This window comes from Equus przewalskii, chromosome 3 (assembly GCF_037783145.1).
Source record: "Equus przewalskii isolate Varuska chromosome 3, EquPr2, whole genome shotgun sequence".
Lineage (NCBI taxonomy): Eukaryota > Metazoa > Chordata > Mammalia > Perissodactyla > Equidae > Equus > Equus przewalskii.
Genome location: NC_091833.1, coordinates 26,488,231 through 26,506,513, shown reverse-complemented (window position 1 = coordinate 26,506,513; position 18,283 = coordinate 26,488,231). Strand labels below are relative to the sequence as shown.

General features: G+C 39.6%; 1 protein-coding gene across 10 annotated transcripts in view; it reads right to left on the bottom strand.

Annotated features, from left to right (window-relative positions):
* Nucleotides 1-18,283, bottom strand: part of WWOX (WW domain containing oxidoreductase) — a 934,855-nt gene that overhangs the window by 657,966 nt on the left and 258,606 nt on the right. For all 10 annotated transcript variants that reach the window (XR_011538010.1, XR_011538011.1, XM_008522432.2 and 7 more), the window contains exon 7: nt 5,348-5,533. Coding sequence is in view for 8 of the 10 variants with exons in the window: in XM_008522432.2 (XP_008520654.1) it covers nt 5,348-5,533 (186 nt within the window). In the remaining 2 variants the exon portion in view is untranslated. The remainder of the gene's footprint in view (nt 1-5,347; nt 5,534-18,283) is intronic.

Here is an 18,283-nt window from a genome sequence, read left to right as displayed (position 1 = left end):
GGAAATATGACATGAAGCGGCCAATCTCTGACTTCTGATACAGCTTTTTATTTTTATTAGAAATCTGAGGAAACTAAACAGAGCCTACTGAAAACTCAATTGTGCAAACATTGGAACGAAGTCTCCCTTAAAAATAGACAATGGTGATTTAACAATATAAGCCAATTGGATCCAAAGATAGATTTAATAAAGGCCCAAACTCATAAATGGAGCTGTCTTAACATACTGCACTCCCCCTGCCTCTAACATATATTTTTCAAAACCTTCAACGGGAAGTTCAAGGATAATTAAATTAAACAGAAAAGCATCTTAAATAGAGGGCTGCTGCTTTTGGAAGCAGAAAGATATCACATTCCTAACCTTTGACGGGGCTTTCCTGGGTTATTTTAGCCAACCCTTGAGCCCTCTGTATTTTCATTTGAGCATCCAAGTAAATATAGATGAGTCTTGCTGCCTCCAAGACTCTTTTCCAGATTAAAAATTAATGATTATAAAGGGGTTATAACCTTGGTGAGGTGCCATCGATAGTCTTATATGTTTAAAAGATAAATGTAAACAAGGCCAAAATGAGTTCTGGCAGAGTCTACTGTTTTTAAGTATACCCATGGCATGGATACGCACAAATCAAAGTAAGTAGTTGATGTTTTATAATTGGGTCTGACGGAGTCGTTAAACACCAGCTGTTTGTTTCTTTCCCTTTTTTTCTCTCTCTTTCTTCTTCTTCTTTTTTTTTTTTTAAATAACAACAAAGCAGTGACTGCTCAAAAAAAAAAAAAACAGATCGTAACAAAAGGAATTTTCTAGATGGTGGTCTCTTCTTTGTTGAGGACCCCTCATAATTTGTGTCACTAAATTAACTCTGGGCATTTGCTCTGAGTAATAAGAAGCATTACGAGAGTCCTCTAGATCACTGCTATGGAAAACAAAAGGTAAAATGAAAATTACAGGAGAATCTGGTTGTTCCTTAAAATGAGCGGCTCCGGTTGAGCTACAACCAAGAAAAGCATCACAGGGGCAGATGAAATTCACGTTTTAGTGGAATTTAAACATCCCTTTTTCAGGACTCCATCAGTGACATCCAATTTCTAGTGTTAAATGACATTGCTGCTCTAAAGTCATCAACAAAGCTGACGGCCACAAATGTCATCATGGATCCAGCAATGAGACCTTGAAACTAATTGTTGGCTGCCGGTTTCCAAGTCCCCAAACCACAGGAAGAGCCCAGAACTTCTGAGCCTAATCATCTAAGGCAGTGGGACTTAGCGGGAAATTTGAAACTTTATGGGGGCCTTTTTCTGGTTGTCATAATGATCACCGGCAGGGGCCGGGGATGGTAGATGTCCCGCAATGCAGGCAGCATCTTGCTTAACGCAGACAAGCTCCACTGGACATTCATGTAGATGAAAAGCCTCAGTATAATTATCTGAGCCTGGAGCCTCACTGTGTTTTACGTACATCCACAGTTTTTATATCCACTGCATTTCCAGGAGTGTAGTGCAACAACCACGTACATGAAGAATGAAAGCACTTTCAGATTTTGTGGGTTCTGGGGGAGATGAGGCTTGACCAGATGCTAGTGGTATTTGCCGCACACCTGTTAACAGTCTGCATTTGCAAGTGATTTATGGGTGGACACGCACATCTGATTACTTACCTTTCCTGTAGACCTGCCCAAGCATTTACATGTTGAAACACATGCTATTTTGCCTCACATTTTTAAAATTTATATTACAGTTAGGCAAGCATATTGAATTAAAATGTATTTGTGTAGGGAAGTTATTTCTGAACTTTATTTCAACATAGTAATAAGGCATTACAGGAAGAGCTGTTAAAAAGGACTGTTGAGTTGAAACCCAATGATCCAAGATATGGTCCATGTCTTAGAAATCCCACCTCCTCTGAGTAGAAAAGAGCATTAGAAATTTAGACACTATCTAGAAGGTATGGGATAAATATAACAGTCTCCACTCTCACTCTCTGCTTTTCTTTCATTACCCGTTGCTGATAACATTTCTTGGCATTTTTGTTTAGCCCCACCCAGCTCAGGAGCCATTTCTTCCAGGAAGCACTCCCTAATTAACTCTTGAATTGCTGGATGTCACAATGATTTCGTAGGTGGCAGTGGGAGATAGATTCACAGAAGCCATGCAAAGGAGATTGCAAAACAAGTTTCCATGGAAATGAAGTATCCATTCTCCGGGACCCAGTCTATGATACTCCTCGTGTTCAATGACCCTGCCACCCTCCAACATCAGTAACAAAGCAAGTCATGTCACCTTTGCATTCTGTCTGTACATTGTGCCTCAGTCCTTACCACACCACATTGTAAGTCATTTGTCCACCTGTTTTCAACCCTAGACTGTGAATTTCTGGAAGGTGGACAGATGTTGCCTGGCACACGGCACAGACTAAATACTGGATTAGAGGACTGAAGTTTGATCATAGCTTCGGAATTCCAAACGAAGGGCCAAGTTTCCTTATTACAAAAAGATTTGTTTCGATCCCTGCTCAAAAGGGGAAATTTACCATAAGTTCAGATCCTCTATGTTCCTCATTAATATGTGCATGTGGCACTTTTAATGTTTAAAATGAGTTTAGAATGAGAAATTAGATGGAACCAGGTTCCAGGAACCAGATGGAAGGAAGGTTTCAAGATGGAGGAGCACAGCCAAATATAGGCCCGCCTTCTGCAAAGGCACCCCCACGCCCCGCCCCCCCTGCCCCGCCCATAAGCCCATGAGTGGACCCCTGATCTCCTGCCCTGAGGCTGTCCTGGGCAGCAAACTCATTTTTAAGGTCTGACTAGCTTGTCTTCACAACCCCCCAGGAAGCAGGAAGGGTAGGCAAGCTTTCTGATTCCCCTGAGCCAGGGCAGGCTTCCTGAGAAACGACCATGTTCACTCTCTCTCAGCTGAAGAGGCAAACAACTCTTCACAGGCCGCCTAGTCTATCTTCAAGTTGAAAACTTGACAGAGCCAAACAACGAAGTCTTAATAGCATTATCCTCCTACGAGCACACTAAAATGTTAACATTTGATTTCTGGACATTAACATTTGCTGTTTGAGGGGACCTCTATCTTATATTTCTATACATACTGCTCCTTTATTTTTTTTTAACTGAGGATTTTTCAACTACCAAACTAAAATAATTAGGCTGGATTCTATGCAGACAAAAGCTAGTATGTTCAAAGAATAGGACTATACTTGCATCAGAAACTCTGTGAGTGTGTGAGTGAGTGTGAGAGTGTGTGTGTGTGTAGCAACTTGACACTCAACACAGCTGCAGCCATTTAAAGTGGTTGAGTCCGGGCTCCGTTCTTTTCATTCCATTTTAATTGTGATCTGAAAAATTTTCACAGCAAGGAAGTCAAGTTCTCATTTGAATATGATGTATTTTAGGTATGCAGAAACTCACTTCACTTGCTCAGACTCCAGATAAGTAACTAAAATACAGTGAAGACACAGGGAGGCTAATAAATATTTTGCCTTGGGGCAGTCTGGTATAATATTTTCTGCAAACATAGGACTTTATTTTTCCCCCAACAGGGGGTCTTGACTCCAACGAAGAGATTCCACCAAGGTTTATGGAGGTAATTAGATATCAACACTTCCATTTTATAACATGGTTTAGGGCTCCGGGTCCTTGAGCAGTGAGTGAGGACTTTGCCAGTACTGCGCACCCAGTATTCACACCAGCTCTTGGGTGCCATGGGCAGCAGTACAAGGGTAATAAACAAACCAGCTTGGGGGAATGAACATTCTGAAAAATACCCTTTAATATGTGGAAAGGATAATCAGAGAGCAGAAGACAAGCGCCAATCATCAGACAGGAGTGGGCCCGATAACACATTTCAGGAAGACCTTGTCTATAAACTAAAATGGATCTAATTCAGGAGAGCAAGGCCCTACTTTCCCATCCACCTTTTAAATGAAATTAAGATTCAGATCTCCAAGGTAGGCATGAATTACACAGCAGTTAAGGAGAGAACAAAGACGTCACATGAAATACCATTTGAGATACAGATTTACAAAGGGAAGGGAGCAGCTGACAATTCAACATAATCTCCCATTAAATACCAGCTCATTTAAACATATCCCGTGGTGCCCTCCACATCTGGCAAACGAGTGGGGCTGGCAGATTTATTTCCAGAGCTCGCTCTCCCTCGCCTGCCTCCACAGTAGCCTCCCTCACTCCTGAGCAGGGCCACTCCACTTTCTTTCACAAACCTGGTGTGATTTGCAAAGATAAGGGTATCCAGATTTTGTTACCACCTAATTACTAGATGTTTCATGTCTTTTAAGGCAGGGGAGGATTATTACTGGCATTTTCCTTTCATTTCAGCCACCATAAATTTAAAGTGGTAAAACTAAATCTATCTGCAGTGTGTCACTTATACCCTAAGCCCCTGTGTTTGGGAGTGATAAAGGGTTCTGGCTAACCCTTGGCTGGTCTCTCTCTTCCGAGTCCCAGGGGTTACATTTTATGGAAGCATGATTAAAAAAATAAGCTTCATTCCGGGTCACTAAAACATTTCAGGACTTAAGACGCAGGAGAAGGGGAGAAAAATAGGCCCTTGCACATTATTTTTTTCCAGCCATTTTGCTGAGAGGGAAAGCTCCCAACCACACCAGAAAATCTCCCTGACATGGATTAAATCCAGGCTCACCCAGCAAGTCCTTGGTCTCCTCCCAGTCCTTCTCTTAAGACAAACAGTTGTTTATCCAACTCTAGAAACAAATATGCTGCAAATACAAGGAAATTTTCAAGTGTCTTTTTAGTCAATTGAATATTCTCCTAATGGTAATAGAAAAGAAGTGCCATCTGATGCTTTAATTGAATTTTTAACCAAAAGAGGCATGGCCAGATTTCTAATATGTTCTAACTACAGTACTTCCCTTTCTACAATTACACAGCTAATGTCTGCATTGAATTCCCTAATTTCTCATTATAAAACAATTGGATTTCATCTCTCCGTCCTTAATTGCATTGTTTCTCCTGCTAAAATAACGGCACATTCTTCTTGGTGAGACGTTGAAGTTGTTGAATGACAAATCAATAAAGGTCAGGCATTCAGATTTAATCAATTATTATTCCATCTCGAAGCAAAATCAATGAGGGGCTTGAAGTACAGTTGTAAAAACAGTCCACGTTACTGTAGACAATACCCCCCAATAATCCCCCACGATCACAAAAGAAGGCCTCAGAAAATTAAGTAAGCTAGGTTGAATACACCCACACTTTTAAGGGAAAGATTAATCAAAATTATTTGCAGAAAGAGAGGCTTGGCAAAGCATTAGTTGGTTTGAGGAAGGGGACAAGTGAAGAAAACACCAAATTTGAACTCACCTATGGGACTCCGAGGAGACCACAACGACCCTGGCAGGGGCTGAGCAGCACAAGACATCCTGGAGGAGCTGGACGAGGAAGAAGTGCCCCAGGTGGTTCACCTGGAAGGTGGTCTCCAGGCCATCTTTTGTGAGGCTCCAGGGTAGAGCAAAAGCTGCTGCGTTGCACACAAGCACATGAAGAGACCTGAAAAATAAAATAGCCAAGGTCATGTGGATGTAAACACTCTCAAACCAAGGATGATCCATGCTCCCTTGGGAATAACCAGTTCCTTGCTGTCTTCAAGTTTCCAATGAGTTGGAAATGGGATGCCCTAGGATGTCGCATCTTCAACCATTCTGCTGGGGAAGGACTTGGACCTTGAGTGCACACCTGTCGTGGGTTGCTGGGGATAAGGGGGTTCCTGTGACGTGAGGCTTCCAGTGCTAAAACCGGGACAATATCAGGCCAGGTTCTACCGCCTAATTGAATCTGTGCTTCTTAAACCATCCAGTTCTCAGCTTTTTTGCCTGTAAATCAAAATAGCCTTTAAAGTTGTTATAAGGAATAAAGGAGATAATATGCTATAAAAGGGCAGACACAGGAACCAGCACTTCGTAGGTGCTAAGGAAACATATCAAGGGGGAAAGGCTCTGTCTAAAGAGACAGACACATGTTGTTTAAATATATGTTTTTAGAGGTCAGATGAAATCTATATTTTAGAAAAAGCCAGGGGGTAGGTAAGCAGAAGTCTATTATATTTTCTCTTCTTTTCTACATATTTAATTTGTTTCATAGTAAAATTGTTAAAAATAAAAGCCATTCATGTGAATCAAAATCCCAAATCCTCACAAAGAAATTGTACTTGTGGGAAATCATCCCAAGGTACTAATACGAATTGTAAAAAGAAAATAGACTCAAGGCCAGCCACAGTCTTTGTAATTGCAACAGAAAAGCAACAAATTACAAATAAAGTAAAAGTACAATTGGGAAATAATTAAATCAATTCAAATAGATGCAGGTGATAGAATACTATGCAGCCATTAAAATGATAACGAATAAACCAATCTGCTGACCCTGTAAAACATTCAAGTTATAAAACCAAATGTATAATATTGTATGATCACATACACACACACAAACAATGGTGATGAAGTTTACTCAAAAATGTTAGCAGTAGTTTTCTTTAGGGGTAAGTGGAAACGAAAATGTCCTACATTGTTTTATTTCTAAGTTTATCTGTATTTTATTCCTTGTTTCCATAATTAACATGTGGTATCTTTATAACAAGGAAAAATGCAATCAAATAAATGCTTTATAGGAAAAAAAAGCATTTCAGGAATTTAGCTAACACATACAGACTGAGAAAAAGAGACAGGGTGGGGGTTTATAGGAGCACTGAATTAACAGTTCAAAGATGTGCATTTTGTCCCACTTTCAGACAAAACACCAAAGTCTTTGAGTTTCTCATTCCTTCTCGTAAAATAAGGGGCTGGAAATTGATGGCACTCAGTTTCCTCCCATAGCTCAAATTCCACGTCAATGGCTTGTAGGTAATATTTCCTATGTTATATAGAAACAAAATATTTCCTATACTTCCATTAAAAAAAAAATCCAATGTTCTTTTTGTAGAAACTTTTCATAGAGCTAATACTATTTGCAACAATCTCATTTTGTTCCCATCCTCATGGAAAACAGTAGCCTAAGAGTCACAAGTTTTTAAAAAGAAACTTGGAATGCAGTTAAGGGAAGCATAAAGAAAAGTCTTTCTAAAAATAAAATTAAGCTGTTGTCTAAAGAAAGTAAAAAAGAAACATAATGGCAATGATACAAAGGACTCATATGTTTATTATACAGAGCGTTTACAAATCAATAAGAAAAATATATTCTAAGAGCCTAACAGAAGAATTGAAAATGACATTTAAAAAATTTATAAAACTAGATTACAGAATAACTAGTACAAGATTTAACATTTTAAACCCCATTAGTGGCAAAAATTAAAATAAGATATTTTCTGCCCATTAGCAGATTTATTTATATTATTATATTTGTATCACCTCATATAAAGGTGGTGAGAATATATATTCCCACACCCTGAATATTAAGTTGAAAATATACAACATGAGACTTAGAATGATTCACATTATTTCATGCAATAATCCTGTCTCCAAGCAGTGGAGTATGTAGGCAGCAGTGCAGAGGCAGAAGCTCATACCTTTAGGGAGAGAGATTTTATCACTGATAATGTTTAGACTTGCCATTGCAAGATGATAATAAAAAGCAGACCAACTTTTAGTCAGTTTTATTATTGGCTTTGAATTCTCCACAAACAATGCTTCCTCATTTTGCCTGTACACGGCAGACCGTCGCACAGCCACCTCCTGTCCCCTTGATATGCCCTTGCTCCTGTAGTGGGTTAAATGGTGGACTTCAAAACATATGTCCACTAAGAACCTGTGAATGTGACCCTATATGGAAAAAGGGTCTTTGCAAACATACTTAAATTCAGGATCTTGAGATGAGATCATCCTGGATTAAGGTGGAACTAAATCCAACGATGAACGTTTTTTACAAAAGAAGACAAGGGCAGAAGACACACAGAAAGAGATGTGAAGGCAGAGGCAAAGACTGAAGTGATGCATCTAGTAGCCAAGGAATGCCAAAGATGGTCCTCCCACACCAGAAGCTAGCAGAAGGGCATGCAGTAGATTTCCCTCAGGGCCTCCAGAAGGAACCAACCCTGCAGACACCTTGGTTTCAGACTTTGGGCCCCCAGAACTGTGATAGACTAAATTTCCATTGTTGTAAGCCACTAAATTTGTGGTAGTTTGTTACGGCAGCCCTCAGAAACTAATACACTTTCCAAGATTCTTTCTTAAGGAAATAATAAAAATTTGTATAAAAGTTTATACATAAGGATGAGTAATAATTATACATAAATGAGCTAGATTTATAAAATTGTATGACCTAGAACAACTTAAAATCCAACAACAGAAGAACGGATAAATCAGCAATGATTAAGTCAGAGGTTCCCAAATTTCTCAATTTAATTGAAAAAGCAGGAAATCAAATTTTGTATGTGTGATTCCTATCCTTTCCCCCCCAAAAAGTTTTCTATACATACAGTCAACAAGACAGAAAATAGAGAAAAATGTTAGCTCTGGATGTGTGGGATATCATTAGAGTACTTATTTCTTTTTTATAGTTTTTGGTATTTCGTAAATTTTCTACAATAAACATGAATTAATTTCTTAAAGAATTTACTGAGATATAATTCACATGCCATGACATTTACCCTTTTGAAGTGTACAAGCAAGTCACTGGTTTCAGTATATCCACAGTTATGCCACCGCCATCACGTTCCAATTTTACAACCTTTTCATGTCCCCAAAAGGAAACCACATATCCATTAATAGTCACTAACCACTCTCATTCCCAAGAGACCATTAATCTGCTTTCTATCCTATAGACTTGCCTATTCTGGACATTTCATATGAATAGAATCATAAAATATGTGGTTTTTTGTGACTGGCTTTTTCACTAGGCATAACGTTTTCAAGGTTCATCCTCATTGCAGCATGTATCAGTACTCCATTGCTTTTTATGGCCAAAAGATATTCCGCTGTATGGATATTTCACATTTCATTTAACCATTTGCCAGTTGATAGACATTTGGGTTTTTTCCACTTTTTTGCTATTATGAATATTGCTGCTATGACCATTCATTTACAAGTTATTGTGGGGACATATGTTTTTATTTCTCTTGAGTACATATGTAGGAGTGGAATTGCTGGGTCATATGGTTATTTCTCTGCTTAAGTTTTTGAGGGACTGCCAGACTCTTTTCCATAGTGGCTGTACCATTTTACATTTCCACCAGCAATGTATTAGGACTCTAATTTCTCCACATCCTTGCCGTTATTTGCCGTTATCTGGTTTTTTTATTTTAATTTTAGCCACCTTAGTGATTATGAAGTGGTGCCTCATTGTGGTTTTTATTTGCATTTACCTAACAACTAATGATGTCGAGCATCTTTTCACGTATTTATTGGCAATTTGTATATCTTATTTGGAGAAATTTCTATTCAGATGTGGTGCCCATTTTTTAACTGCGGTATTTATCTTTTTTTCTTCTCCCCAAAGCCCCCCAGTACATAGTTGCACATTCTAGTTGTGAGTGCCTCTGGTTGTGCTCTGTGGGACGCCGCCTCAGTGTGGCCGGATGAGTGGTGCCATGTCTGCACCTGGAATCCGAACTGGCGAAACCCTGGGCTGCCAAAGCAGACCGCGTGAACTCAACCACTCTGCCATGGGGCCGGCCCCGAGGTATTTATCTTTTTATTATTGAATTGTAAAGTTAGTTACATATTTCAGATACAAGTCCGTTATCAGATGTACAATTTGCTGATAATTCTCTTATTCTGTAGGTTGTCTTTTCACCTTCCTGATATCGTCATTTGTAACACAAAAGTTTTCGATTTTGATGAAACAAAATTTATATATACTTTTTCTTTTGTCAGTTGTGTTTTTGGGGTTGTGTCTAAGAAAGCACTCCCTAACCCAACATCACAAATATATACTCCTCTCTTTTCTTCTAAGAGTTTTATAGAGTTTACATTTAGATCTATGATCAAATGTGAGCTAATTTGCATGTATGGGGAATGAAAGGGATCTAACTTCATTCTTTGGCATGTGGACATCCAATTGTTCTAGCAGTGGTTGTTGAAAAGACTATTCTTTCCCCCATTGAGTTATCTTGGCATCCTTGTTGAAAATCAATTGACCACCGGAAAGAGTTTACTTTTGGACTCTCAATTCTCTTCATTACCTATATGTCTATGCTTATGCCAGTACTCCAATGTCTTTATCACTGAAGCTTTGTAGTAAATTTTGAAATTGGGAAGTGAGAGCGTTCCAAATTTGTTCTTCTTTTTCAAGCTTCTGTTGACTATTTAGGGTCCTTTGCATGCACATATAAACTTTAGGATCAGCTTTTCAATTTCTGCAAAAAAAGCCAACTGCAATTTTCATGCGGTTTGCTTTAAATTTGTCGCTCAACTGGGGCCAGCCTGGTGGCATAGTGGTTAAGTTTGCACCTTCCTCTTCAGCAGCCCAGGATTCACAGGTTCAGATCCCGGGTGTGGACCTAGCACCACTTGTCAAGCCATGCTGTGGCAGCATCCCATATAAAATAGAGGAAGATTGGCACAGATGTTAGCTCAGCGACAATCTTCCTCAAGCAAAAAGAGGAAGATTGGTAACAGATGTTAGCTCAGGGCCAATCTTCCTCACAAAATAAATAAATACAAAATAAAAAAATTTGTGGGTCAGTTTTGTTATCTTAACAATATTAAGTCTTCTGATCCATGATATGGGATGTCTCTATATTTGTTTAAATCTTCTTTAATTTCTTTCAATATTTTATAGCTTTCAAAACACAAGTTTATCATATCTTTTGTTAAATTCATTCCTATTTTATTCTTTCTGATACTACTGCAAATAGAATTGATTTCTTAATTGTATTTGGGGAATGTTCAATACTAGTGTATAGAAACACAATTTATTTTTGCATATTGATCTTTTATCCTGCAACCTTGCTGAACTCATCTGTTAGTTTTAATAGTTTTTTAGTGGATTTCTTAGAATTGTCTACATATAAAGTTATTTCATCTGCAAATAAAGATAGTTTTACTTCTTCCTTTCCAATCTAAATTTTTTTTTTTTTTGGCCTAATTGCCTTGGCTAGAATTTTCAGTATAACATTTAATGGAAATAGCAAGAGTTGATGTCTTTGTCTTGTTTCCTGATCTTAAGGGGAAAGCATTCAAAATTTTAGCATCAAGTACGAGGTTAGCTGTGGGTTGTTGTAGGAGTCTTTTATCAGGTTGAGGAAATGCCTTTCTAATCCAAGTTTGTCGACTGTTTTTATCATGAAAGGGTGTTGGCCTTTTTCAAATGCTTTTTCTGTTTCTATTGACCTGATCCTTTATTCTACTGGTGTGGTATATTACATTGATTGACTTTCAAATGTTAAACCAACCTTGAATTCCCTGGATAAAATCCCTCTTGGCTTGGTGTATACTCCTTTTCAGATATTGTTGCATTTGGTTTGCTACTATTTTGTTGAAGATTTTTGCATCTATATTCATAAGTGGTATTAGTCTATAGTCTTCTTTTCTTCTGATGTCTTTGGTTTTGGGATCAGGGTTATATTGGCCCCACAGAATGAGTTGAGAACTATTCCCACCTCTTCTATTTTTGAAGGAGTCTGCAAAGAATTGATACTTATTTTTCTTTAAATGCATGGTATAAAGCATGAATTAATTTTTATAAGTAGAAAAAATAATTAAATCACTGTTTTTAAAAAAGTGTTTGTACAAATCTCATTATCACTGGGCAATCTAAGTCTCACTGCAAAATTGTCTTACTCATTCTGTTGCCTGATCTATTTCTAACCCATCACCTAGCTAAAACCTAAAAGTGGTGATGTGGTTGGGGTCAGCTGCGTTTGGTTGGATCATCTGTATTCCACAGATGGTGCCCACCAGAGTTGTCAATACTCAGCCCCTCAAGAGCCCGGTTACTTTCTGAAGAGGTGGGCAAATATGCCTTGAGGCATCTGGTCTCTCTACACCTTCATCAGACCCTATTTCATATCAAAGCAGAATCTACTCATTTGTAGCCAGGACAATGCATGTTTTGTAGTAAGGCAGGACCATTAGAAAAACCTTGGGGGAAATGGGAAAAAAATGGCCAAGTGAATATATGACCTACATGTGAGCTCCTTTCAGATTGCATCTCAAATATGTGGTCCACTTTCACAGAGTTGTTGATACTTTTTTCTTTCTTTGCGTGCTAAATATGGGCTAGGCACTTATTAAGAACTTTGTGTACATAACCCTAGGTTACATATATTATCGCCATTTTACAGACATGAAAACAAGGGATCAGAAGCAAATTTCCTATGGTCAGAATAAGTATCAGGAACAGCTAAAATAAATAAAGAAGCAAATAAATGAATAACAACAAAACAAAATAAAAAGGTCATCTGACTTCAAGGCTACTGCCCAATATCTTCTTTCTTAGATAAGCTCCTTTAAATGGACAGAGCCCAGCGCTGAGAGAGACTCTAGCTCAGCGATGCAGTTATTCTGCTCCCCTATAAACAGCAGCATACACACCACCCAAAGTCGGGATGAGCAAAGTCCCAGTATCTTGCAAGGTACCTGCCAGGCAAATCACTATTTCTCCCTTTGTCTCTATACCCTTCCCTTTTATCCACAAGAGAAGAGAAAATTCTTCAAAGTTGATTTTTTTCAGTTTCCCCATATTTAAGACAGGCCTAGGCATTTAAAATTTGACCCTGTACCTCTCAATAACAACACCTCCTGTAGTTACCTTTATCCTTGCCTGGAGATTTTCTCTAGGAAATGCAAACCACATCAAGCAAAGAAACTTGCTACCAAAGACCTCAGCCTGGAGGCCTGAACCCACAGAGGACCTGGAAACCCTTTCCTCTTTCACCAAATTTCAATACCCTTCATTAATGTTAATTGCACAACACCAGAGGCAAAATATGTACCCTGTACCTAAAACTTGTCACCTCCATTAATTAAAAACAGGCTTATGGAATATGAAACTACAAAGTGCTAGACTTTCTTTTAATTGTAAAGACACTTAATTGGCTTGTACAAAAGGAAAAGAATTCCTTTCGCCTTGCTTTAATGAGGTTTTTATTATTCAAATAGCACATTTTGCTCAGTTTTGACTAAAAACCATTGCAATTCAAAAGGCTCTGAGATGATGAATATTTACGGAATATCAAAAGGAAAGTTCAAACTATGAAGAGAGAATGGAAACAAAAATAGTATCTCTCCAATTCCAAAGCTGATGCTATTAGTCAGCACTTTCAGGGGCTGATTATTTTCTTCTCTGGTAGAGTTTGGTCTGTGAGGGACGAGTGAGGACAGGAAAGGTTGTCTTCCGCGTATAGAACTGGACATTCCAATAGAGGGGCATGCTTGTTCTCTGTGGTTCTAATCTGCCCATGGAGAGAGCCCCCGCCTCTCTGTTGAGTGGACCCAAGGCATTCTCTGAGCCTGCTGGGGATGATGTTTGGAAAGCAGCAGTCCCATCCTCTAGAGCCAACACATTCCTTTGGGCCAGAGAACAATGGCTTTATGGTAAGGAGGGAGGGGTTCTAATTATTTACCAGTGGGTAGTGCTGCTGGTCATCAGTGGGAGTGACAATGAGCCAAGCTTTCTAACCAGAGCAGCCATAAGTGATATTTCATACGGGAAAAAGCATTGGATGATGATGATAAATAGAAAGGAGCCCTAGTCCAAAGGCTATCAAAGCTGATCTCTGTTTTCTTCCCGCCCCTCTTCTTTTTTATTTCAAATCCAGGTTTAATTGACATTAACAGTATATTAGTTTCACGTGTACAACCCCTCTGGTGTCCCATTAATTGTCCCTCTCTTAAGGCCTTGTCAATCTCTCTCTCCACTGGTGCATTCTTGCTGCCTATCAGGCTACTCAGATTTTTCTGAGCATCAATCAAGAGAAAATCGGGACAGAAGGAAAGAAAGTGGAGAAAAGAACGTGGAAGAAAGGCAGTCAGATGGGAGAGAGAGTGCTGGAAAGAGAACAAAAGATGTCTACTTGACATTGCAGCTCTTTCAAGTTGCACTGGCCTCTCTTCCCATTCATGGTCTATAGTTTTGAAATATTCATCTCCATTTATAATCTCTTTCCTTGCCTCAAATTCATTTCTTATCACCAGGTCGACTGAATTCTGTCCCATCACTGTCCAGAACCCCTCAAAGTTGCAATGGCTCCTCAATCAACAAATTCAAAACTTCCCCTCTGTTGAGACTAGACTTCTCTATCACAAAGGACCCTGCTCCTTCCTAATTCCTGGCCCTCTTTCCTCTCTCAGCTTCTGAGATACAGTCCACTCTTGGATCTGCTCCTAAGGCTACCGCTGCCTCATCTTCTGTCTCCTCCAGCCCTTCCTCTTCTACCTAGAGGTCCACTTTCAACCTTCTTTGATTCAGGCTCAAAACTCTTCTCTATAGTAATTTCAATCGGCCAGAGACTCCAAACAACATCTCCATAAGGATGAACTTCAAACCCATAGCTCTAGCCCCTATATCCCTCCCAAGTTCCAAAATCTCATTCCTATCCACCCCAAATCTAAATTTCTTCATCTTCTCTCCTCAAGTCTTCTCCCTTTCCTGATGTCCTTCTTTCTGCAACAGGTGATACTCTCAAACCAGTCACCTCATTATAAACACTTAGGAAACATTTGCTATCCCATATTCTTCCATAACTTCTATGACTGGTCAACACCAATATCTCTAAACACTTCACAGACTCTCAATATTTAGTCCAGTCCTCTACATTTCCAATGGAGTTGGAGCTAGATCTCATTTATGGGTCCAGTGGACTCATTCCCAACTGCCCAGAGCACTGGCTTCTCCAGAATATTGTCTTTGACGTTATATCTGGAAAGTCATGCCCATATCCAGATGCTCTCCTAACAAGGAGAACCAACTCTGGTATAATTCTTCTGCCAGAGCTCCCCGTGGGATCACACTGAAGCTAGTCTCCATTTGAACACAATCCATTTCCCTCCCTGCCTTCTGAGAGCACTTCCCCAATGAATCAAATGAGCAAACATCCCATCCCAGTCTTGATCTCTAGGGAACCCGAGCTGAGACAACCACTGTTACTCCTGCCTCCAGTTCTGATGCCTTTAGCTCTGCTCACTGCAATAGCCCTACCTGGTCTTGCTACCTCTACTTTCTCCCTTCCTTGACCCATCATGAATACTGGGGCCAATTTAAACACATTCTAAGAGCCTAGCAGAAATATTGATGAAGATATTTTAAAATTTTATAAAACTAGATTACAAATAACCAGTACAAGGTTTAACATGCTAAACTCCACTAGTAGCAAAAACAAAAGTAAGATATTTTCTACCCTTAAAATTAGCAGATTTATTTATAATATTATCATATTTGTATCATGTTATATAAAGCTGGTCGGAATATACATTCCTGCACCCCGGATATGTGTTGTGTTAAGCTAACACATTTGTGATAATTCATTACAACAGCCATAGAAAACTAATAGAGTGAGGTAATAAATGTTTGTTGTTTTAAGTCACTAAATTTTGGGGGTAATTTAACAGCAACAGATAACTAATCATGCATCAAGCTATGTGAAAGAAGCTAAACTCAAAAAGCTACATATGGAATACCTCCATTTATATAACGTTCTGAAAAAGGCAAAACTCTAGGGACAGAAAAAAATCAATGGTTGCCGGGGGCTGGGTGTAAGAGGTGGGAAATTCTACAAAGGGGCACAAAGGAAATTTGGGGGGTGATGAAACTGTTGTATATCTTAATTGTGGTGATGCCACTACTGTGTGTCACAACTCACAGAACTGTACAATAAAAAGGGTGAATTTTGATATATGTAAAATCACCTCAATAAAAAATTGGAGAAAAACAATAGCACTTTGTGTGCTTCTAATGGTACTGCTCGCATCCCTGGGCTGAGTCATTTGTGTATTTGTGTACCAACTACACCCAGTGAGACTACAGCAATTGGGCCTCATTCATCTCGGCATCTCTGCAGCGACTTGCAGAGCACCTTGCACTTGACAGGCGATTAATACAAAACTGTTGAATTGAACTAAGTCAAGTAAAATACGCATGGACTATTTATAATGTGCCTTGCTCTGAATTCCAGGAGAAAACTTGAGAAGAGAAGACAAATTTTAAAATCTACTTGCAGAGAGAACAGGTAAGCATAACCGTATAGAGACTGGGAACATTTGGTCCAAGTCTACAGCACTCATGCTGACTGTCCTCTGTCCTTTTAAGAGACAGGTCATATTCCACATCTCCTGTGGAACCTTCCTGGACCACCCCAACCAAAAGAATGGCTCGTCCTCTGAATTTGGAAACCTTCAATGCCTGGATAATTCCCTAGGCAACTGCTGCAGCTAGTCTTGGTGGAAACTCCCTGAATGTCCTATCAATCACAAAAGTCCTTTCTTACATAATTTTATGTCCTACATGTAAGTGTTTTAAAGAAGAAGTGGAGTCCCAAGGTCTGTCATCAAATAAAACTGAGCATGAGACTTCGGTTACAGAGAATGTTCAAGAAATGCCTGCTTATTTAATCACGTAAGTCTAGAAAATATGAACCCAGAGAGGCCTATACTTTTTCCTTGCTTGGGGCATTCACATAATTTCAGTCTGAGGCGACATTGTTGGTAGTTCTTGGTATGCTGATATTCTATTTTAGTCATCATAGCAACCTGCAAGGTAGGAAACATAATCATCATTTTACAAGTGAGAAAATTAAGCTTCAAAAATGTTTCTTGCCAGTAACTGCAGGAGACGGAATTCAAATCCAGGACTATCTACCACCAAAATCTTTTCTTAGCCATGAAAACAAGTAGCCTTTAAAGCAAGAGAATAGGAATGCTTACTACCGCGGGATCACAGGGTTGGACATAGACAGTGGTCTATCTGAATGGCGTCCCCAGAGTTGTCCAGTGCACACCCCGTGCAGCGGCAAGCAGCAGTGTAATAATGTGACATTAAGCAATCAGAATAGAATAAAAGGCTTGAACTTCAGCCTGTCTCCAAACTGGCTCTCATGCATGGTGATGATAAGAGTGGAGATTTCTGGACAGTAGAGAAATTGACATTTTTATCACACGACTCTCTGATCTCTGCTCAAGCAGTGACACAGTGCTTTCTTGACGTCCTCCAGTGGGGCCACTTGGATGGATCTAACAGGAGCCCACACTCTGCCCCAGCTGCCCATTCAACATGTCACAATGCTCTCCATTTGCAAAGGATACTCGGAAGACACTTTCTTGAAGAATCCATGCTCCTTATCTGGAAGAGAAGCAATACCTCCCTCTTCTGAAATTCCTAAACAATTTCCCTAGACCTTTTATGAGGTTGACAACATTATGACTGACAGAAAGACAGACACAGCCAACAGGACACAAGCTCCTTCAACCTTGCTACCAATAGACAGCTGCATGGGACAGGAGAGCCAGCCGTTTCCCAGTTCCCTGGCCTTCAAGTCCCCACCAAGGCACCAAGCTACTAGTGCTATCAACCTGGTGAGGGCCAGGATCCCATCAGTATCCTCCACAAAAGCCCATCACCCTTCTCAACCTCGCTGACTAATCTGAATGCTCACCACTACTGGCAACAACCCAGTCACAGCACATCCCAAGTGTTTACTATAAATGGAGCATCAACTTCTGAGGTGCGGCATCTCCCAGGAGGCTTGGCCTTCAATTCTGCCTGGGGTGTGTCCATTCCTACATTGCTGAACACTTTGCACCACGAGCCACAATCTGTATGTGCAAATGTTGTCTCTGCCAGTAGACAACAGTCAATGTCTCTGAGTAAAGAAGTCTTTGTTTGCCCAAGGTCTTGCAAGTAGTAATAAGTAAGCCTCTGGTACATACTTGAATGGATACATCTGAATCAATGCTATTTTCCAGTGACATTTGGTCTATAGGCTGTTACATAGCCATGCTTTAAATAAATGATTTAAATAAAATGATTACCAAACAAATGGCATAAGGAGGAAGGAAAAGGTGAATTTGGTCCTAGTTGATCAATAAAGACAGAGTTATTCATGCTCTGGAGACAAGACCAGCCCATTATGACTCAAGGCACCTAAGAATCATCAGACACATAATTTCAAACCTGAGGACTGAGAAGGTGCCTTAGAAGAGTCTGTGAGGAGCAGTAGCAATCACCACCAGGTTTAGTCCCAGTGAAGATTTGTAAATTGAAGCCTGACATGCTCCCAAAAAATGAGGCCGGCTTCCACAGGTTAAATAAACACTCCTTGGAATGTTAGCACAATTGTGGCTTTTGGGGATTCCATTTCAGAGGCAGAGAAAAAAT